The sequence below is a fragment of the Physcomitrium patens genome, chromosome 26 (genome assembly GCF_059467195.1).
Source record: "Physcomitrium patens ecotype Gransden chromosome 26, ASM5946719v1, whole genome shotgun sequence".
Taxonomy (NCBI): Eukaryota; Viridiplantae; Streptophyta; class Bryopsida; order Funariales; family Funariaceae; genus Physcomitrium; species Physcomitrium patens.
In genome coordinates, this window is record NC_143435.1 from 2,086,039 (window position 1) to 2,108,048 (window position 22,010).

Sequence of the window (22,010 nt, forward strand, 5' to 3'; positions counted from 1 at the left end):
TACTATCTAACTAAGAGCTACATGGCGCTGTCTTATAAGACCTCCAACATGTGTTGACTTTGCTAGCCACATGTCTTATCTTGTAAGGCAAGTTATCTATGTATGCGCCACATAGTTGGCTTATTCTACAAGCTTTTAAATAGAGATAACTTGTTCCACAAGCTACCAATACATGGTTAGCTTTTTGACCAAGTTTCTAACCTACAAACACATCTAAAGTCAAAACCGTATCTGTGAAGCTTCTAAGAAGCTTTTCTAAAAGACTTTATGAAATTATTCTATATTTATCTACTTTTACTTAATCATATAAGTAACTATTGAGGTAAATATATATGTCTGTGATATTACCCTTCCTTCTAGGGACGAATTCCATGAAGAGCGGTCTTCATATGTTGAGGAAGTCTAATATGTGGCGAATTATATTTGCTACATACTCCAATCTTTGCTGTCTTCGAAGATAGTTGATAGGTCCTCTCAATCATCTATAGTGTCCTATACCAGGGCCAGAAAACCACCATATTATTTGATCATTGTTGAAGCCTTTATAACTTCCTTCAAATAAAACATTTGGAACACCGTCAGGAATTGTTCCTACCTCTAATAAAATCACTAAACATTGGAAGTCTCTTCTAAGGTCATGATATCAAACACGTTGTATCTCGCTATCTATTCAAGGAAAGACATGTCATTCTTGAGGATCTTCATCTCAATTCCGTCGTCTTGAAGGTTGTGACAATCGTAATGTCTTGTCCGGTAAGTCCGCAAATGAAAGCTCTTGAGTTGAATCTACTGGTTGTTAGTACTCTATCTCATCACAAATACACAGAAGTTACAATGAAAGAAAGAAGGTAGAATATTATTTTTCTTTGATCTTGTTTCTTTTATAGCAAAGGTTTGCTATTCTTCATCTTGGTTTTAATGGATGTCGTTGATGAAAGACTTCAACTTTCTTTGCTGCATTTGCAAGATTTCTTGATGGCTCTCATGTGCGTTCACTAATATCATATCCGTGCCAATGAACAAGATATTCCAACTTATTTTGGCGCCACCTTGAGTCTAAGACTTCTTCCACCTCAAACTTTTGGTTATTATCCACTTCTATAGGAGGAAGTGGCATTTGTCTTCTTCCCAAGATATTCACTGTCTTATACGGCTTTAAAAGAGACACATGAAATATAAGGTGGATCTTCATAGACTCCAGTAGATGTAATCGATAGGCAACATGATTGATTTGTTTACAAATAGGAAAAGGTCCCAGCCTACGATAATCTAATTTATCACAAGAATGAGTAGTCTTGATATTACGATGAAGTAACCATACCTTATCACCCATATTATATTGTAATTAGTCCTTGCGATAGGCATTTGTGTTGGTCTTTTGTCATTCTTGAGCTTCCTTTAATTGTATCTTTATTGTTGTATGTAGCTCTGACAAGCGATTTGCTAAAGCTTTTGCCGTAGGATTATCAACTTTTGAAAAGTCAAAAGTATCAAAACATGGATGATAATCATAATTGGCAAAGAAAGGTGTTTGTTGAGTGGAAGAATGTACCAAATTATTATATGCAAACTGTCCCAATGGTATAAGAGTTGTCCAATCATCTTGATGATAGTTGATGGTACATCTCAAATACTGCTCCATAACTTGATTTATTTGTTCTTTTTGTCCATTAATTTGAAGATGAAAAGCTAAAGAAAGCTATATATCTACCTTTAGAATCTTAAATAGGATTCTCCAAAATCTTGATACAAATTGAGTCCCCCTATCCGATATAATATCCTTAAGCAATCCATAATAGTGATAGATATTGTCAATAAAAAGCTTAGCTATTTTTTTACCTGTGATAGATTTTGTATATAGTACAAAATATGACATCTTAGTAAAACAATCTACTATCACTAATATAGAGTCATAAAAACTTGAGATTGGAAGATTCGTGATGAAATCCATAGAAATAGAAGACCATGGTTGTTCCGGAATGGATTATGGTTGAAGAAGTCCGTAAGGTTGATGACGAGGAGTTTTTGATCTTGAGCAAATATCACAAGATTGTACAAAATCTTTGACTACTTTCTACATTTGCGGCCACCAAAAGTCCTTGGATATTAGTTCCAAAGTTTTATTGTATCCAAAATGTCCTGCTACTGGAAAGTCATGATGAGCTTGAAGAACACATAATCGAGCTTCACCTTCTGAAGCATATAGGCGTCTTTCAAAATATAATAGATTATTCTTGAATTCAAACTTGGAAGTATCATGAGGCTTAGAGGAAGTATCCTTGATATCCTAAACAAAAGGATTAAAGGACATGCTTGATTGAATTTGCTTCACAAATATTGAATCAATAATCAATGTTGATTTTATAGCTTGAAGATGAAAATGCTTGGACTTCAAGAGAATTGATCTTTATTGATCAAAAGATGCATCTCCTTCTTTTGGTGCAAGATAAGAACGTCTAGAAAGAGCATCCAATAGACCTCGTTGTTTTTCGGGTCGATAAGTGATCTTGAAATTGAATCTAGATAAAGATCTGCTCCAATAGGCTTGACGACGATTCAAGACACGTACTGACATGAAGTACTCAAGGTTCTTATGGTCTATATACACGGTAATTGGACTTGAGGTGCCTTCTAGATAATGATGCCATTCTTAAAATGAATCCACGATTGCAAAGAGCTCTTTGTCATGGATGTCATAATTAATCTTGGCTGCTGAAAATTTTATCGAATGGAAAGCTATTGGGTGGAGTTTGTCATTTGTTTCCATTTGTGACAACACGACACCTATAGTAAAATCTGACGCATCAGTTTTCATAAAAAATACCTTAAAAAATCAACGCAATATAAGATTGGTGCATAAATAAATTTCTTCTTTAAAGCATCAAATGATGCTTTTACTTCTTTATTCCACTTAAGTTTTTCTTTACAAGTTAAACGAGTAAGTGGACCTACAACTTGAGAAAAATTCTTCATGAAGATTTGATAGTAATTAGCAAAGTCCAAAAAATATTGCACATCTTATACTATTCTTGGAATCTTCCAATCTATGATAGTTTGAACATTCTTGGGATCCATGATAAGGCCTTTTTTGGAAATTATGTATCCTAAAAAGTCAACTTGAATAGTGTGGAATACACACTTTTCCAACTTGGCATATAATCTTGCATCTCTAAGTTTCTGTAACATGCGACGAACATGAAGCTCATATTCTTATGTGTTCTTAGAGTAGATTAGAATATCGTCTAAATAGCAAACAACAAAATCATCTAAAAACTCATAAAAAATATCATTCGTAAGATATTGAAAAGCGTTTGGTACATTCGTGAGTCCAAAAAGCATGACATTATATTCAAAACATCCATACATAATTCGAAAAGTAGTCTTCCATTCATCTCTTTCTTTGATATGAACAAAGTTGTTTGCTCTTCGTAGATCTATTTTGGTATAGATCTTTTCTTGATTAAGTTGGTGAAAAAGTCCTGAAATCAAAGGCAAAGGATACCTATTTTTGATGGTGATCTTGTTGAGTCCTCGATAATCCACATACATTCGCAGAGATCCATCTTTCTTCTTTACAAATAAGATAGGAGCCTCGGTTGGAGATTTAGAATGGCATATGAAGTTCTTTGCCAAATTCTCATCAATATATTCCTTTAATGAAGCCAACTCATTCTGCGATAAGCTATAGATTGGTCCGAATGGTGGTTGAGCTCTTTCTTACAGATCAATTGAGGAATCATAATTTTGATGTTCAGGGAGAATATCTGCATTCTTCTTTTCAAAAATAACTTAGAATTCTTGATATTGCTTAGGAATACCACTCGATGTTGTTTCACCATTAGAAATAGGTGTAGCATATATAGCAAAAGATGATCCTTCTTTTGTACCATGCATGAAAGCTTTTGCACTTACTAATAAAGATTTGGATGTACTGAACTTACATACTTTTACTTTGCTAATGCGATCTTGGATTATACTATCAAAAAAATTAAGGTTACAAGAAATCCAATCTATTTGAGGGCTATATTTTTGTAGCCATGATAATCCTAAAATAACCAGATTAGAGAGAGATTTTATTATATTAAATACTACTACATTGTTATGATCTTTAATTGTTATATCTAAAGGAATAGTTTCATGGATAATATTTCTAGAAGATAACGAAAGACCATCTATGATTTCTACATGTACAGATTTAACTTTCTTCACTAAAGGTATTTTTTGATTTTTGGCAAAATATTTATCTATAACACATGTTGAGGCTCCTGAATCTAACAAGGCAAAGACTTTGTAGCTGAAAAAACTCATTTTTTGACACATTATCTTCTTTGGTAATTATGCTCATTATTTTGTAATTGTGTTGTTTCTTTGGATAATAATGAGTAGTGTGCTTAGCTTTTCCACAATATAAATTCAATCCCTCTTAGCGACGTCGAGTCTTTTCTTACTTTGTGAGAGGTTTAAAATGTATCATATCAATTTGCATTGGTTCTGGCTTTGATGAATATGTTTCAAAAAACTTGAGAGCTACTGCCATTACTTGACTTGTTTTTCTCCAACCAAATCTTTGTTCTTGATGCCTTTCAAATAAATGATTGTTGTATGTAATGGCTTAAGTAATAAATTATTCCAAAGATTCTATTTTCAGTATTGTTAATAACAAATCTTTGACGCTATCCTTCAATCTATATCAAAATTGGTTGATAAGTGCTTTGTCGTTCCAATCCACGTCGCAAGCAAGATTTTAGAATTTGGCAACATATATAGTGGCTGATCATGATCCTTCTCACAAGGATAAAAGTTTGGTCTCTGCTACTCATTCTCGATCACTTTCTTCGAATGTGGCCATAAATACTTCTAGGAATGAATTCAAATCATAAAAGAATCGTGAATCTTTTTCCATTAAAGAAGCAAACCAAGACAGAGCACTTCTTCATAGTAGTGCGCCTATAAATCCAACATGATATTGAAAAAGGTGCAACCTTAGATAGAGCTTGATTTGTTGCAAAAATCCTCAAAATTTTGATCTTGTTCCATCAATCTTCTCAGGCATACTAATCCTTGTTCCTATCATACTTGTAGAAGCAAAACTCCCTGAATTTGGTTGTGACATTGATCTACTTGCTTCTTTCAAATGTACAACTTCTTATCATAGACTCTGAACTTTTAGGTGTAGGCATAGTATTTCCATGATTCACATTGGAAATATGTGAGATTTCCACTCTTAGAGTATTGACAAGCTCATGAAGATCTGCCATAGTTGCAAATGTATTCTCACTTCCATTGAAAGTAGCATCTACAATCTTTCCTTCTATAGACAACTCAAACAAAATCAAAAGTTAAATTAGAGGAGGATAATCCACAACCTCTGAAAACAAATCCCATAAAGAAGGATAATCCACTCTCTGTAAGGAAAAGATCAGTATTAGAAAATAAGATTTTTTGTTTAAAGGTGGGTAGTCCGCAACCTTCAAAACACAACAATAGAAGTGAGGTAATCCATTCACTTCTAAAACAAGCTAGAAATAATATGTTAACACTCTTGTCAAACTATCAAGGACATGAATATCGAAGAAATAGAATCCTCAATACACTCTTCTATCACTCATGAGAACTAAAAAGTCACTCAAAAGGTGATGTAATATTAACTAGAATAGCTATTGCCAAAAACAAGAAGACTAGAAAGTCTTAAAACAAGTCTAAGACTAGAAAGGCATTGACAAGAGTGAAGAAGGCTTCACTCTTGCCTCCATATATACTATCTAACTAAGAGTTATGTGGCGATGTCCTATAAGACCTCCAACATGTATTGACTTTGCTAGCCACATGTCTTATCTTTTAAGGCAAGTTATCTATGTTTGCACCACGTAGTTGGCTTGTTCTACAAGCTTTTACATGGAGATAACTTGTTCCACAAGCTACCAATACATGGTTAGCTTTTTGATCAAGTTTCTAACCTATAAACACATCTAAAGTCAAAACCGTGTCTATAAAGCTTCTAGGAAGCTTTTCTAGAAGACTTTATGAAAATATTCTATATTTACCTACTTCTACTTAATCATATAAGTAACTATTGAGATAAATATATATATCCGTGACAATCGGTAGTGAATTTACTATTCATTTTTTATGTGATAAGGCTTAAGAGTAAGTGTTATACTATCTAGAAATTTGAGAGAAACTGAATAGTTGGATCAAGAGATATGAATCTCTAAAGTTCAAGAAGAAGAAATCTTTTGCGAAAAAAATATGTTTTGAGGGGTATTGCTACAATTTGGATATTTTATATAAAGTGAAGAGGTTTTGGAAGCCAAGACTTTGTATATAAGTTAAAGGTGGAATAAATCACTTATTGGAGCTTAGCCAATAAGTTAAAACTAAACTCTCTATAGCTAGATATCCCATATATTCCTAGATTGCAAATCACACCATACAACAATGGCAAGCACGTAGGTCACAATATTCATTGCAAAATAGAGAGCGACAATGGAGATAGAATAAAATTTTGTATATAGTATATTTAGAATGTAGATAGACTTACCAAAGATAAAAAGTGCAATAATTATTTATAAAAAAGAATTGATAGTAAAAAAGAAACCCAATATGGAGTCAAAAAACTTCACTTGAATGATGTACCAAATCACAATAATAGAAAGGCTAAAGAGAGAGGCAAACATAAGCTCTGTGCATAAGAGAATCTTCAACTCCATAATTAGTTTGTCACATTTGTTGTGCTTAGTGTCTCTGTACGCCTCAAAGATGCTCTTTTTGTACTTAAGTGGAACATGTAGAAGGAACAGATATTAGCAATTGCTAAGAATTATATACAAGTTAGCTTTTATTAAAACAATGAATTTCAATGCCATACAAATTCTCTCAATGGGAATCACATTTGAAGCTTGAGTAGCTCCTTTGTAGTTTGAAAATTCTATTGTATATTTTATTTCTTTTTAAATATATATATATATATATATATATATATATAAAGTATTTTTTGGCTCACAAAAATGTCTACAAAAAAAATGCTTCTTTGGAGTTAGACTTTCCATGACAATGATATGGATTTAGCCAGTTATTATTAATATATGTCACTATAATGATTATGTATATTAAACAAATTGATTTAGAAATAATAGAAAAGATTAAAATAACTAAGTATGAGTGATTTTATTAAGGTTTATTTTAAAACCTTCATTTGAACTCTTAAATATTCTAGAAGACTAATGAATAGTATTGAAATGAACATGTTGGATCTTTGGAAAAATTAAAGACATTCTTTTTTTTATCTTTTTATCTTTTATTTCAAAATCAAAAATTATAAACATAGTATGAAATATTTGAATCAAAAAAATTTCATTGAAATATTGATTTATTTAATTCAATCCTTACATATCTTCACATACAATGTATTTTTTTTTTTTTTAAATAACATGATATCTTCAAAACCAAGTGTAATAAAAACACACTTCAATAGTCAAAATCTCAAAGTTGATGATAATTTTTAAATATATACATTAAAGAAAATTTAAAAAATAAAAAAAATAAAATAGAACAAAGAAATCAATTTAGAAACTACTTTGTTAAGAATATATATACAATAATTTATTTATTTATATATATATATATACATTAAATAAATAATATCACCCATTTTTATACTATCCAAACATCAATTTCTAGGTAAACTAAAAGGCATTTAAAAAATACGTTCAACATAATTTTGGTTTTGTAGAATCCACCAACTACACTTTTACTGATCTCACTAAAATCTCAAGTGCTTTCTAAAGAACTTATTTTTTTTTATTGATAATTATTATTTTACAGATAAGACCGACAAGCTGAGAATGAAACTTATTATAACATAATTACATTTTTCTAATTTACCATTAAATATTGAAAATATTTTGAGTTTTGGTGGAAACCCAGGATGCTGAGCGGTGAAGCGAAACCCTAGTTTATCAAGAGGGTGAGGGCTGCCCTACTTATCCCAAAGACGCGACGTCAAGAGACAACAAAGGGGGCCATGTGACGCGGTGACAGGACTCGAGGGAGTCCGCTCATCGCGTCCCGAACTTCGACTATTCGCCAGTGTTTCCAAGCATCGCAAGCACCGCTACTTCATCGTAGAGGATCTTCATTCCCCTCCAGATACAACCCAGAAGCCCGGTTTTGCCAGTATCGGAACTAGATTACTTCTCGGTGCTTCGAACTTGTCGTGAGTTCAGTAGGTTTTTGTCGAGTTGACAACGAGACCGCCGAGCGTTTTCGAGCATCGCAACATCTGCTTCGCCGCAATCTAGACAACTATCCCGAAGCCTAAGATCCTCAACTGTTGGTTCTAGTTCACCTTTTCTTGCTTCGAATCTTCGAATAGGTCAGTGTGGTTAGTGGATTTTCTAGGAGAGAACAAGGAAAATGGTGAGAAGAAGCGAGAAGATCGCTATTGCAATCGGCATGGTGGGGGCTTCCTTTACGCTTCTTGCGTACAAGCAAACCCTCATGACTACCACGCATAGTATTTTGCTCGGTTTCGTCATCTCGATCATCGCGTTGGGTATCAAGGAATTCGACTTGATGGAGCCTGAGATTGTGGAGAAGAATGACTTGAAGAAGGATTGACGAATTGGGTCCTAACCTGACTCTGTCTCGTTTTGATTCAAGCACCCGACGATCGATCCTAGAGGTTCTGTAGTTTTGGTCCCTGGGATCGTTTTTGGTTTCCCAGTGTGAATTGATTCCTCACACGGGAAGCATTTGTACCATAGTTGTGCCATTCTTTCTCTGTGGGTCCTCGCAGAGTTCTTCTATGAAATTAGGATTCAATTTGGGCACTCTTAGAGCCTTTACTCAATTCTAAGAAGGTTATAGTTTGTTTCTCTAGGTGATGCATTTGCATTTGTGGAATACGGATACTTTTGCATATTTTTGCAAGTTCACCTAGCAGCATGGTGCCCGAATTTTGAGTGCTAAAAATTGGATGTGTGTTTTGGTTGCTTGTACATGGCACCATCGCGGATGATTTCCTGGAATGGTTTATGCAATTACAATACCTGGGTATTGCTATTCTGCAGACTCTGCTTGCAGTTTTTATTTTTATTTTTATTTTTATTTATTAATCTACTTGTATCATTTTATATTTTATTCATCTATTTGTATCATTTCGGGCTTCAGGGTTTATAGCTCGTCTATGTCCCAAAGAATTTACAGGCCTGGGAACTTGGGAAATCGAATGCAATCTTAAAAGAGTCTCGACTTTTCTTTCTATCTTTACAAGGATCATTGTGATGTAGCAGAGTTGCCATGTTTCAAAACTCTTGTTGTCAAAGTATACATTAAAAAGCCATTTACTTGTCAAAGTCGGCTGTGAACCATTAAAGTGTAAAATTTTACAGCATGTTTTATCAAGCATATTTCGAACAAACATCAAAGGGCGACGCTCACAAAACTCTTCACTGAACTGAAGGTTTGTTGGAGTAAAGTTCTTACTAATTGCATATCTGTTTGGTCCTTGACTAAACCCTCAGCGTGCTGAAACCTGTGTCAATTTTTTATATTTTATCAGTTCAAGGCGAACTTCCAGAACCGTGTATGAGCTGTTTTCTACTCGTCTGAGCCCCACCCCCCTTTCTTACTGAACTGCCCATTCTGTTCAAGAGGATTTTGTAATAGAGTGCAAGAAAAAAGTGTCTAAGTTTCGAATTAGGGTTTGACAGTTTGGGTGACCAATATTACAGATCAAGACGCTCAGACTGTATAGGGATTGAAAGAACAAAGCGTTCAGGGTGGAAGGTGAACAATAGGTAATGTGGAAGGTGCAGAAATCTGCCAACAAGATCGGTTTCCACTTCAATGTACACAAATCCAAAAATGGAAATATCAATGCAAATAGTTACAAAAGCTTTATGACAGTTTCATTGAACACAATTAATACATTTCAGAAGGTCTCAACATACAATCCAGGAAATTGAACTATACATGAACTATGAATAAACTCTGGGTTTACATCTTATCTAAGTCTACATGTAGTGATGGAATGGTGCTTCAGGCTGATTTTGTGTACTTGTTTCCGTTTCTACGTATTTCCTTGACAATGGTTGCGTCAAAAGAATTGCCACCAAGGGATATTCCTCTAGTCCAACGGTATAGCATTTCGAGCGAATTTTTGGGTTGGTCCATGGGCACCATATGACCAGCATTATGTACCTGAAAATGCAAACATTTCGAGGAGATAAAGAGACTTTTTCATAATAAATATTGGAAGAGCGAAAGAAGGCGAGTGTCTATTCATACTTTCAGCAGAAACTCAAATGTTCATTCTCAAAGACAATCAGAGACAGATAAGGGGGTTTCACAGTGAGGCTGGATAGCTTTCAGCCTTGGAAATCAGACCACTAAAAAATCGTCACCATGCTCCGGGAAATCAATAATGCGATTCATAGATGGTTCTCCAGAATAAATTCGAAAGCTTTTCAACAAATGAAAGATCGCGGCCTTAAACCCTATATTGTGAGTCAGAGAAAATGGTAGGAGTACCTTGAGGAATTGCAGAGGTCCATAGCCTGTTGTAAGTCCAGCTTCTTCACCATCAACTTCAAAGCTCTTCCAGCCAGCCTTGGCATACTCTACCTGACCTGACCAATCCATTGCTGTTACCCACCTAGAATTTCCTGCAACGAGCAAACACAGTGAACATGCTCAAAATCAGTGAATTCGCGTGGTCTTCATGAAAGACAGAATCAAAATCATGACAATTCCTGAGGGGACTGGCATTCAAAATTGGCCACAAGAAGGAAAAGATTTCAATGCTTTGGCGTCGTTGGTTCATGACACTAACCCAACCAGTTGCAGATCAGGTCATACTCTCCAGCATAGACAAGAAGTTCAATTCCATCCTCCAAGAGCCCTGGAATTCCCTTCTCGAGGTTCTTCATCACATCCACAATCATGGCGAAATAAACCAACGGGCTACATGCAACAAACTTGCGGTTTCCAACACCCAGAGCTTCTTTAGTTGTTGCATTGTTTAAGAATTTATCCAAATTGGAAAAGTCGTAACAAAGAGAGCTTTGGCACTCCTTTCTCACATCATAGTACTGCAGAAAATACACTTACACTTGAGACAATTACCCTCCAACGCGTTTATTGTACTATCAACACAGCATGAGGAACGTGCAGAAGAGACCTTTGTTGACTGTGTCTATAATACTGCTGCTCAAAACTGATAAAACTTACGTTGATGTTTCCAGCAATACCCAGGATAGAGGTAAAGATGCTCTGGCAGACAAAGGAAGCAGCAACACAACCAATTGTTCCCTTTGGACCTACACACAGAAAAAAATGATATCAATAATAATAAAAAATAGAAATACATAGAACAGAGTGTAAATCCCAAGTTCAGTTAAAGCTCTCAAATGAGAAACTGAACTAAGAAACATTAAGCAAGTGTGGCCACCTTTTCTAATTAAGTCATACCACAGAATTTGAGGGCTGCAGCACAAGCTAGATACAGTTTGCCCAACTTCTGGTGTTCCTCTTCAGTAATAAGGTTCATCTCAAGGGCATAGTCACCATACGCTTCATATTGAATGTCAGGTTGGGTTAAGCCATTTCCAATTGCAAAACCCTGCACAACAAACAATATGAAACAATATGACGAATGCTACGCCTCCACAAAAAATATATATATAACAGAATTTAAATGCTGACTGAGAGAAGTTGAAAGCATTGGCACCTTCAAGTCGATGGGAACACCCTCCTTGTGCTTCAACGCCCTGTGGAGGCGTCCAGCAACGGCAGGCACGTAGTGGCCCGCGTAAGACTCCCCAGTGACAAATAACTTGTTCTTTACAAACTCAGGGTGTGCTTCGTAAAATGCCTGTCACCGAGTACAAACAAATCGAAATTGTATTCAAACCTAAAGCATAATCTCGTCAGAAACTTCCAAATAGAATCATGTTCAAGTAACAGGTAGCCCAGAGGATTGAAGAGGGATGTCCCATACCTGAAAAAAGTCATACATATCTTCACTAACTCCTTCTTCGTCGTGGCGAATGTCACGTATATCAGTGCTATAACTAAAGCCCGTCCCCACAGGTTGATCCACGAAGATAATACTCGACACTTTGTCCCATCCGAAGTCATTCCAGACAAGGATGAGATTATCCGTGATCTTGAACGGACCATTCTCGTAAAATAATGCAAGTTCGCTTGCACAGCCGGGACCGCCAGTCATCCACAGCACAACAGGGTCATCTGTCTTGTTCCCTCGTGACTCGAAGAAGAAGTAAAACATTCTGTGGGTTATCCCAAACCCCCCACATCATCGTGTGCATCCTGTTAATCTCAACCCATTACTCTATACATCGTCAAAATTCGACAATCGGTGCTTAAAAGACCAACACATGTTATGCGGAAATAAGCTCCATTTCATATCGCATTGTCAAGCAAGCTCAACTACATATGAATTGGAAATTTCGGAAACATAATCGTGTGTCTCCCGTATCCACGTAGAGCTCAAAGTACAACAGGGCAACAAATGCTTACTCCAAACCAACGAAAATAATATTAATAATAATTAATTAAAACTCAGAAACCCAAATTAGTAAACTTACTTGGCAGCGTGAGTCCTCGCGAGCTTGAAGTACCCAGCATACTGTCCAAGCTCCTCGGTGCTAACCCCAGCATCCCCTCCAACGTCCAAATTAAGTCTCCTCTCCTGCAGCTTAGCACCATCAAATACCTCCTCCCCATCGGATACACTCAAAACATCCGGGAACAAGTTCAATGCCTTGATGAGACGCTGAGCTTGACCTTGCGGGTCAACCGAGCTCGTCGCGAATTCGGGGTGAATGCGGCCGGTAGAAACACCACAAATCACCGCCACAACGAGAACGTAGCTCAAAACTCTACCACTGCCTACACTGAAACTCATCGAACCCGAGCGATCGAAACTGGGGTTGGAATCACAATTACGCCTTTACACCGACTGAATAAGCACTGACTCTGGACCAAGTTGGTGGTTCGAAGGGCAGCAGAGAGCTTCATAACGTGCGCGACTGTAAGGTCGCAACATCATCCGAGCTGAGCGGCATGCTCCACAGACACGATGCAACACATGGATCGATGGACGGGGGGACGAGGGTATGCAGACAAAAAGGTCACTGTTTCATCCATAAGTCTCTTCGTCCAAGGTATCTCCTGTAAAACTCCGACCTTTATTCATCAATACATGATGGAGACAACCAAGGATGATGGGTGGATGAATACAACGTACTTAGTTGTGATGAAATAGATCATTGGGTTGTTTCTATGACCTTCAATTGTGTGACTCTGCTTGGATCCGTTGTGGCATTTGAAGCATTGAGATGGATGACCTATGTCTTCAACAATTTAATTATAAATTTTTTATTTCTTAAACTGTACAGTGAGTACCTCGAGTTTAAGGAACAGATTATATTTTAGAACACGAAAAATAATTGCAATCAAATTTTAAAATCTAGAAAGAAACAACAAGAAATTAGTGACTCTGAGTCTAGAACACAGCACCTTGTAAGACAAACAAATATGAGTATTCGTCTTCTCCGATGAACATATTTAAAAATTTAAGAGTAGGCACCGATTTTATAAATGAACATACTCAAAACCTTGCTCTCTCTATTTTTTAAAGTTGTATGTAAATGGAAAGAGAGGCAAGGGCAAAGAGAGTTGTGCAAAAGAGCAATAGTTGTTATTATTTTATTACTTCGGTGTGAATCATTTGGAGATGTATTGAAATTGTGATGGTGCAGTATTAGGCGTCTGAATGCAATGTATGGAACTTGCAAGCTCGATAATACAAGTTATGTTGCTGATATGATAGAATCTATTTTTGTGAAGCCTGACATTCATTCATTCTTTTTTTCTTTTTTGCCACATTTCTATTCAAGAACTAATTTTCAGCCATTCACCATTTGTCTGCAAAGTATATAGACATCCTCTCTCGATTAATCACCACTAATTATAAACCAGAAGAATTAGATATCCACCATTATGCAAGTTTTTACATTGTAACAACAAGATGTGACATTCATTTATTGATTGGGGAAAAGAATTGGGTATTTTATATTGTAAAGTTGTAAGATGACTCACCTTTTTTTACTTGGTTTTGGATGTACGATATTAAAAGTAGCTGGCAGTAAAGATGTCTTCAATCATGAAACCTTCACTGGGAGTAGAATACGAAGACCAGTTGAGAACTAGAATTTATTTTACCAGAGTGGATACTGAAGGGAAAAGTGCTTTAAGAGTGTTCGGCAGATATAAAGAAAACTACGGAAAGCAGCACAGGCAGCAATGTGAAGTGCTGAAATATGGTGTGAAAACTGTTTGGCAAAGAGCGCTGGGGGAAAACATAAAGGTAGGAGTGAAGCGATAGCCCGTACTCTGCGCTATCAGAGCGAGGTTCCGATCTTCGGACCTGTGGGTTATGGGCCCACCACGCTTCCGCTGCGCCACTCTGATGAAAGATATACGATATGGCACCATTCGTACACAGAAAATTTAAATCTTGGACCGATCGACGTGAACCTCCGATTAACAGGTAGGGTTTCATCCAATGTGCGTTTAACTTCTAGTGTGCTTTGAAGTCTATTAAAACACTCATGTTCCTTTCAAAATTCAATTTTTTCATTCATAATATCATTCTAAAACCTTTATGTTTTCCCCCAGCGCTCTTTGCCAAACAGTTTTCACACCATATTTCAGCACTTCACATTGCTGCCTGTGCTGCTTTCCGTAGTTTTCTTTATATCTGCCGAACACTCTTAAAGCACTTTTCCCTTCAGTATCCACTCTGGTAAAATAAATTCTAGTTCTCAACTGGTCTTCGTATTCTACTCCCAGTGAAGGTTTCATGATTGAAGACATCTTTACTGCCAGCTACTTTTAATATCGTACATCCAAAACCAAGTAAAAAAAGGTGAGTCATCTTACAACTTTACAATATAAAATACCCAATTCTTTTCCCCAATCAATAAATGAATGTCACATCTTGTTGTTACAATGTAAAAACTTGCATAATGGTGGATATCTAATTCTTCTGGTTTATAATTAGTGGTGATTAATCGAGAGAGGATGTCTATATACTTTGCAGACAAATGGTGAATGGCTGAAAATTAGTTCTTGAATAGAAATGTGGCAAAAAAGAAAAAAAGAATGAATGAATGTCAGGCTTCACAAAAATAGATTCTATCATATCAGCAACATAACTTGTATTATCGAGCTTGCAAGTTCCATACATTGCATTCAGACGCCTAATACTGCACCATCACAATTTCAATACATCTCCAAATGATTCACACCGAAGTAATAAAATAATAACAACTATTGCTCTTTTGCACAACTCTCTTTGCCCTTGCTGATGAGTGAAAATAATCGTGTCTAAGTGACCTTTCTTGTACAACAAAGTTTTTTTTTAATCTATTGTCTTTAATTTATATATATTTAGGATGTGCATTCAATTTTTTACTTTAGAGTTTAGGATTTTTTAGTTTTCTGCATAAATAATTCATCTGTTTTTTCACTATTGTAAAATCTTTGCTTCTTTAGTTAGTAGATTAACTGTATGTTGAAGAACATGTATTTTCAGTGGCTATTGCTTGTAGGGTGGATAGAACTTTTGAGTAACATCATGGTCAATTTGAATTTGAATTTAGCACAGGATCCAATAACTTTCTCTAAATTATCCTATGTATTCAAAATTCTATTTTTGACAGATTTAATACTTCAATTCTTTACAAAGACAAAAAAAAAGTTAATTGTTTACACAGAAGGAACTAACATCTTTTTTTTCAGTAGGATACATATTAGTTTATATTTTTATATATTTAAAAAACGAATACACAGTTTTGTACAAAAATAAATAGAAGATAGAACTTTGATTTTACAAGAAATTACAAGCAATTACAACAGTTGCCAGAAGAAGTGCTTCTCCTCCTCGCGACCGGCAACGTGAAGAAATGGAAGCTCATGAAAGGAAAATTAGCAGGTGGATTGCTCTCTGATGGGAGAGTGACCACTCCTGATTGATTAAGAGGGTCCAATCTCTCACCTGGGCTATGACTATGAGCGCATATATTTACATTCAACAATGACCCATCTAGCGCAAGATGAAGACAATCTTTTATGAGCTTTTGGGGCGTTCTAAGGTGATGAAACCAAACAAGATCCGGAGCCTGCTGTCGCCGACTCACCACTGAAAAAAAGAAACCCTAAAACTGCCTCCTTTACCATCATCCCCACATCGTTCTCGTTCTGGTGATTGAAATGGACACACAGTCTATCACATTTCTTCTCCTGCGGCATTGACAGCTCGTGCGAAACCAAAACTTGACGTGAATTGCCTCGTTTTGGCAGTTGTTGAAATTCCGAAAAGCCCATCTAGATAGTCTGCGTTTGTTATCGTTGTATCAATTTGAGACCTATTGAAAGGAAAAGCATCCACTCTCTGCGGACAAAACGCAACCGTCCGCGCAGACCTTGAGTGAAGTGGGCATCACGACATGGCAGATGCTAATATTGAGGGAAATTGGGCTAAGAGTGTCTGCATGCGGAGTCGCAAGAGCTGGGCAGTCTGCCCTTAACCAGATGTATGATGTTGCTCGAGTCTTGCCTCAAAGATCTCCTCTCCCAATTGCACAGAATCCGGAACCTTTTATTCACTCCAAACTTTTCTCTACCGGGTAGCTGACGCAAAATTTGATACCAAAATGAACAGAAGCTCTTGATGGAACAAGTGCCATGCAGAAGAACTCCTTCTGTCTCCGTTTTAATCGTCGCTTTCATCAAAAGAAAAATGGCTAATTGTAAAGTTCTGACAACTCGTCTTAATAAAAACGAACATCATACTTGTAAAGAATCTCTTTTCTCTGTAGATCTTCCGTGGCTTCCGCAGGGTGAAATACTTGCGCAGCACACCTGAATGTAAAGTCTGGAGTGATTGTGATTTAGGAACCCCCACGCAGGAATTAGTAACCCTAATTGTTGTAATGAATTGTGTGGGCAATTGAGCGAGAGAGTGTACACTGATTCGGTTTTTATCGTGACGAATGAAAGTATTCGCTTCACACTAGTTTTATACCTTCACGGATTTGTTCGGACTGGGTTCTGGGAAGAAGGCTTTTGTCCTTCGTTTTGGAACTGTGGCAAACTTGCACGCTCGAATGATGTTTTCGGTTGTCGAGTCTTTCGTCAACGTTGGAGATAGGTGCATTCATGTGCAGTGGCTCACTGTCAGCCGTGACTGAGAGCACCCATCATCTTCATCTATTTCGGGTTTCTGAACCAGACCCTTATCTTAAACGCTAATTCCAAGGGGGTTAGATTTGATTTGTTTTGTTTTGTGTTTGTTTGTTTGTTTTTTTTGTTTTTTCATTTTTCATATACAATTTTTTTGTCCCCCTTCTTCCCATGGCTGTGATGCGATCTCTGCATAGACGCAGGCACGGATGCTTCACCAGTTTCCGGCATTGAGCCACTGGTTCAAAATTTCTTGTTGTTACAACGTCGAAATCCTTTGTTGACATCAGGGATTGGATTCGGAACGCCTGTGGTCTGATCTGTGCATTGCATTTGTGGCTGCGTCATGAGATTGTGAGGCTCTTCAGTCCGTGAAGTTCCTCGATCCCCCTCGCATACTTCGTCGTCGTCGTCGAAGAAGAAGAAGTTGAATCCCTGCCTGGACACAGATCAGTCCACTTTGTCAGTGTCGGTAGCGGTAACAGTGTCTGTGTCCGTGGGAGCACCCTCATTGGATAGCCCCGCATACAAATTATCAAATTCAATTACTATGCACCCACTCATGCTTCAAAAAAAATAAAAAAATAAAAACACAAGTAGAATGCTTGTTTAATGCTTGTCTATCACATAATCAAAACTGCTAGGAAACAAACTTTTTAGGTGGATGTTAATATCTTGTAGCTTGCGCATTGTTATGGAATTATTTTTTAATATTTTTTATTGAGATATTTGTGGAACATATTCTATATCTGACATTTTTATTATGTTGCTATTGATACTATTCTTCTTTCATAAGTACCATTATGTTGCTTTAAGATTTAAACATTTCATCTGATTTTTATTTGAATTTATAAGTAGACAGATCTAATGCCATTTGCTTGTGTGGACAATATTTTAATTGTATGATTCTACCTACAAATTTCTTTACAAAGTCGTGTTGATTATTAAAATATTTAATACAATCATGGATTGTTAAAATTTTAATTAATTCTATGCATAACATGTTACCACCATTGGTTAAAATTGCAAATGGCAGTTTAATGTGATTATCAATAATGACTTGAAAAACCACACAGCTTTCTTTTTTTGAATATTGATATTATGTTTGTAGTTTGTTTTACAAAATCACCATATTATGATTAATTAAATAATTAATAATTAATAATTTATTTTAAAATTAATATTTTAATATCTCATAATTGAAGTTATAATTACTTTTATCTTTTATTTTTTTACAGTTAGATAATTAAAAAAAATTGCACCACCAAAACCAATAAGTTAAAAATTGTTATTTTAAAACAATATTTGATTGTTTCTTTACATTATTTTACAAACGAAATCATATAATTATCTTTAAAAAATTAATAATATTTTATTATTTTTAAATTTCTAATTAATATGTTATAGGACTACATTATTTTTTTTAATGTTTAAAACATATCTTAATCTATTCTTATACTTTTCTATCCATAGTTTTATTTTTATTTTTTATTTTTTTGAAAAAAAACAACATATATATTTTTAAATTTAAAAATAATGTAATATTTTTCTAACTTTAAATTAATAATTTTATATACAAATAAAAAAGTTTAAATTACTCTTGAAAAATAAAAAATTTTCGTCTTCTAAAAATATCTTGCTTTTCTAATTACTATTCAATTTGATTATTTTAAAAGACTTCTATAAAAATCTTATTATTTAACAATTTTTAGTTAATTTGTTATAAAATTGTCATATAATTTTATGTTTATGTATATTAACATAATAGAAAACATATGGTATTTAAAATAATAAGATTTTTTCAAGTACTTTTTAATTTTTTTGAATCAATATCTCAATTTGGTATAAGATTTATTCAACATATGTAAGAATCATCCAAAATTTTATTTATTACAATTTTTTCATCAACTTTAAAATGAACTAATCTTAAAAAACAAAGCCATATATACATATGTATGTATGTATGTATATATATATATATATATATATATCCACACTATGTGCATTACTTTTAAAATAAAAATAAAAAAATATAATTTCTATTTATTCTTATGATAAAAACTATTAAATTTTAGAGATTTCTATTAAAATATTGGTTTAATTTTATTTATATGTGTATAAAATAATATTTTAAAAATTATTTTTGTGAATCTATTTTTTTATTAATAATAATCTAAAACTTATAATTTCTTATAAATCTTGCATTTTATTAAAAAAATAGAATAGATTCAAAATATTAAAAATAATAAATGTATATATATATATATATATATATGTATGTATGTATATATTAAAATAATCCCATCTTGTTAGTAAATTTATCCACCTTATTGTAACCATCATTAAGAACATGGATCATCTTTAAAAACTATCATTAAAATCATAGTCTTTATTCAAATGCACTTGTTTCCAATCTCACTTTCTTTAATCCTAATCTTTATCTCAACCTATATGTTCCTAGCCCCATTACTTTGTTCCTAGTCTTCATTCCGATGATACCTACTCCCTCCTCAATCTCCTCCCATTCCTCCTATTCTCAGCCTTGATCCCTCCATTCCTAGCACTCTTTCCTAGTCCTTGCCCTCATCCCAATCCTAGTCTCTATTCTAAATAACAAGTATAAAAAATATTATTTTTTACATTTGAAGACTAGAACAACTTAAACTTTGGATTAAACGTAGAATACAAGACCAAACTTTGGATTGAAAAAAATATAGTCCATACTACATTGACAAGTTGTACAATATCTTGCAACTTATAATGTTTGCCTCATTTCAAATTGCAAAGTATAACATTGGCTACAATGTTATCTTCACATTTAATTATAAACCTCTATGTTTTCATAGAATGGCAACACTTTTGAAAGCAAAATTGTACAAGATTACGCTTATACTTTAGATATTGAATTGGGACCATATCCTCTTTTCAAAATCTCTGGTATAACATAGAATGCACTTCCTACCACATCTTTGCACACTTCACTAGGTTTAAAGAATGTCAACAAGTAGAAGTCTATTGCCTTTAAAGGTGACTTGCTTGTTCAGCAAAAGATAATTTTTAGGCTTTAAATTGCAATGTGTGATATCCAAAATATGGCAAATTTCTAATGCTTTATCTTCAAATGTACCTTTAATTGCTACAATGTTGAGATGAGTTCAATATCAAAAAGATCATTTATTATCAATTATAATTCAAATTATCACTAAAATATGTTTATAGGATAAAATCAATATTATTTATTAAATGAGGTCACAGGTTCCATATACCATATAAATGATGTATGATTTGGAATTCTTTACAAACATTTTTATCATTGACTTTTAACTTAAGCTTTTTCTTCAAAATAGTCTTACAAGCATAATCATCATATGTGCTATTTTTTGATGCACAAATAGCTAATGCCAAGATTTTGAGCACCCAACTTCTTTCTTAGAGTGTAAACATATAGCACTTACTTAGTGACGAGTTATTAGATATAAACAATTAGATATTATTTTTTTGATCCCAGACTAAAAACATGGAGTATGAGGGGTTGAGGTGAAGGCTAGAAACAATGGTTAGGAACAAAAGGGATTGAAATGAAGGTTGAAAACATATAAAGTGGGAACTTAAAACAAGAGAAGTTAGAATAGAAGATAGAAACAAAAGATGCTAGGGCTGGAAATAAGAGAAGTTAAAATGAGAACCATAATTTTAATAATGGTTTTTGGAGATGATCTATTTTTCTAATGGTGGTTATAATAGGATGGATTGATTTAGTAGATATGTGAGTCACTTTAGCATTTTTTATTTATTTATATATAAAAAAATATACATATACATATTAGTATATGTAATTTAAAAAAAATGATATATGAAAGTGAAAGCATATATATATATATATATATATATATAAGTGAATATATTGTAAGTTGTAGAATTTTTTTACTAATTTTTTTAAATATCACAACTTCATATTATTTAGACAAAATCAATCGGTTATTGGCAATATAAGAAGTTTCATTATTTTTGTTGTATTATATAGATTTTAGTTTAAAAGTTCATTAGTTATCTAGCTATAAAAGAAATATTTCAATGTCATAAAACCATTGTGTAATCAAATAAATAAGATATTTAAAAACATATTTTTTCAACAACCTCAACTAACATTGGAATACCTTAAATCATGTCACTCCCTTGAACAAACTTATAGTCCTTGTCACAAACCATCATTGCACAAATCCAAAACTTCTTTGGAGAACTAAGAAAGATTTTAAATTGATTCCAAGTCCACCAATGATGAAAGCAGTGGATTCCAAGTCCGCAAACTTTACAAGGATGAAAGCAATGGATTAGTGTGATGGAGGTTGTGGTTTAATCCATCTTTATAGACGGTTTTGCTCAAAGCTACGCCTTGATTCAAGGGTCAAATGCAAAAACATCTTTGTTAATTATTATCAGTTAAACCATTGTGGCATTTTTTTTTCTTCTTTTGGAGCTCATCAAAACCATAATTATTCACTTTATTTATTTATTTATTTATTATTATTATTTTCCAACAAAACCACCTTGAGATAGGTGAAAAACCTTAAGTTATGGTTCAAGGTATTCCGACTTTATCTTAGCAACCCTACATCCAAGCAACTCTAAATCCTATACCCTATCCATTTAAAAAAATATACACTACTATTTTCAAATTCTGAACCCTAGATCCTAACCCTATCAAATCTTAAATCCTGCACCATGTCAAACTTTGG

The 22,010-nt window shown here is 34.3% G+C and overlaps 1 protein-coding gene across 2 annotated transcripts; it reads right to left on the reverse strand.

The window, feature by feature from the left end:
* Positions 1-9,889: 9,889 nt before the first annotated feature.
* On the reverse strand, positions 9,890-13,001 carry LOC112278075 (serine carboxypeptidase-like). Of its 2 annotated transcripts, none has more exons than XM_073531639.2 (8): positions 12,612-13,001; positions 12,002-12,293; positions 11,732-11,875; positions 11,473-11,623; positions 11,233-11,321; positions 10,835-10,925; positions 10,534-10,667; positions 9,890-10,203 (listed from the first exon to the last, which is right to left on the reverse strand). In XM_073531639.2, the coding sequence occupies exons 1-8, from the start codon at positions 12,929-12,931 to the stop codon at positions 10,042-10,044; spliced, it is 1,383 nt and encodes a 460-aa protein (XP_073387740.1). In that variant the 5' UTR covers positions 12,932-13,001; the 3' UTR covers positions 9,890-10,041. The 2 variants fall into 2 exon arrangements, with proteins under 2 accessions (XP_073387740.1, XP_024366882.1); XM_024511114.3 differs by having other exon boundaries at positions 10,835-11,093.
* Between the last annotated feature and the right edge of the window lie 9,009 nt (positions 13,002-22,010).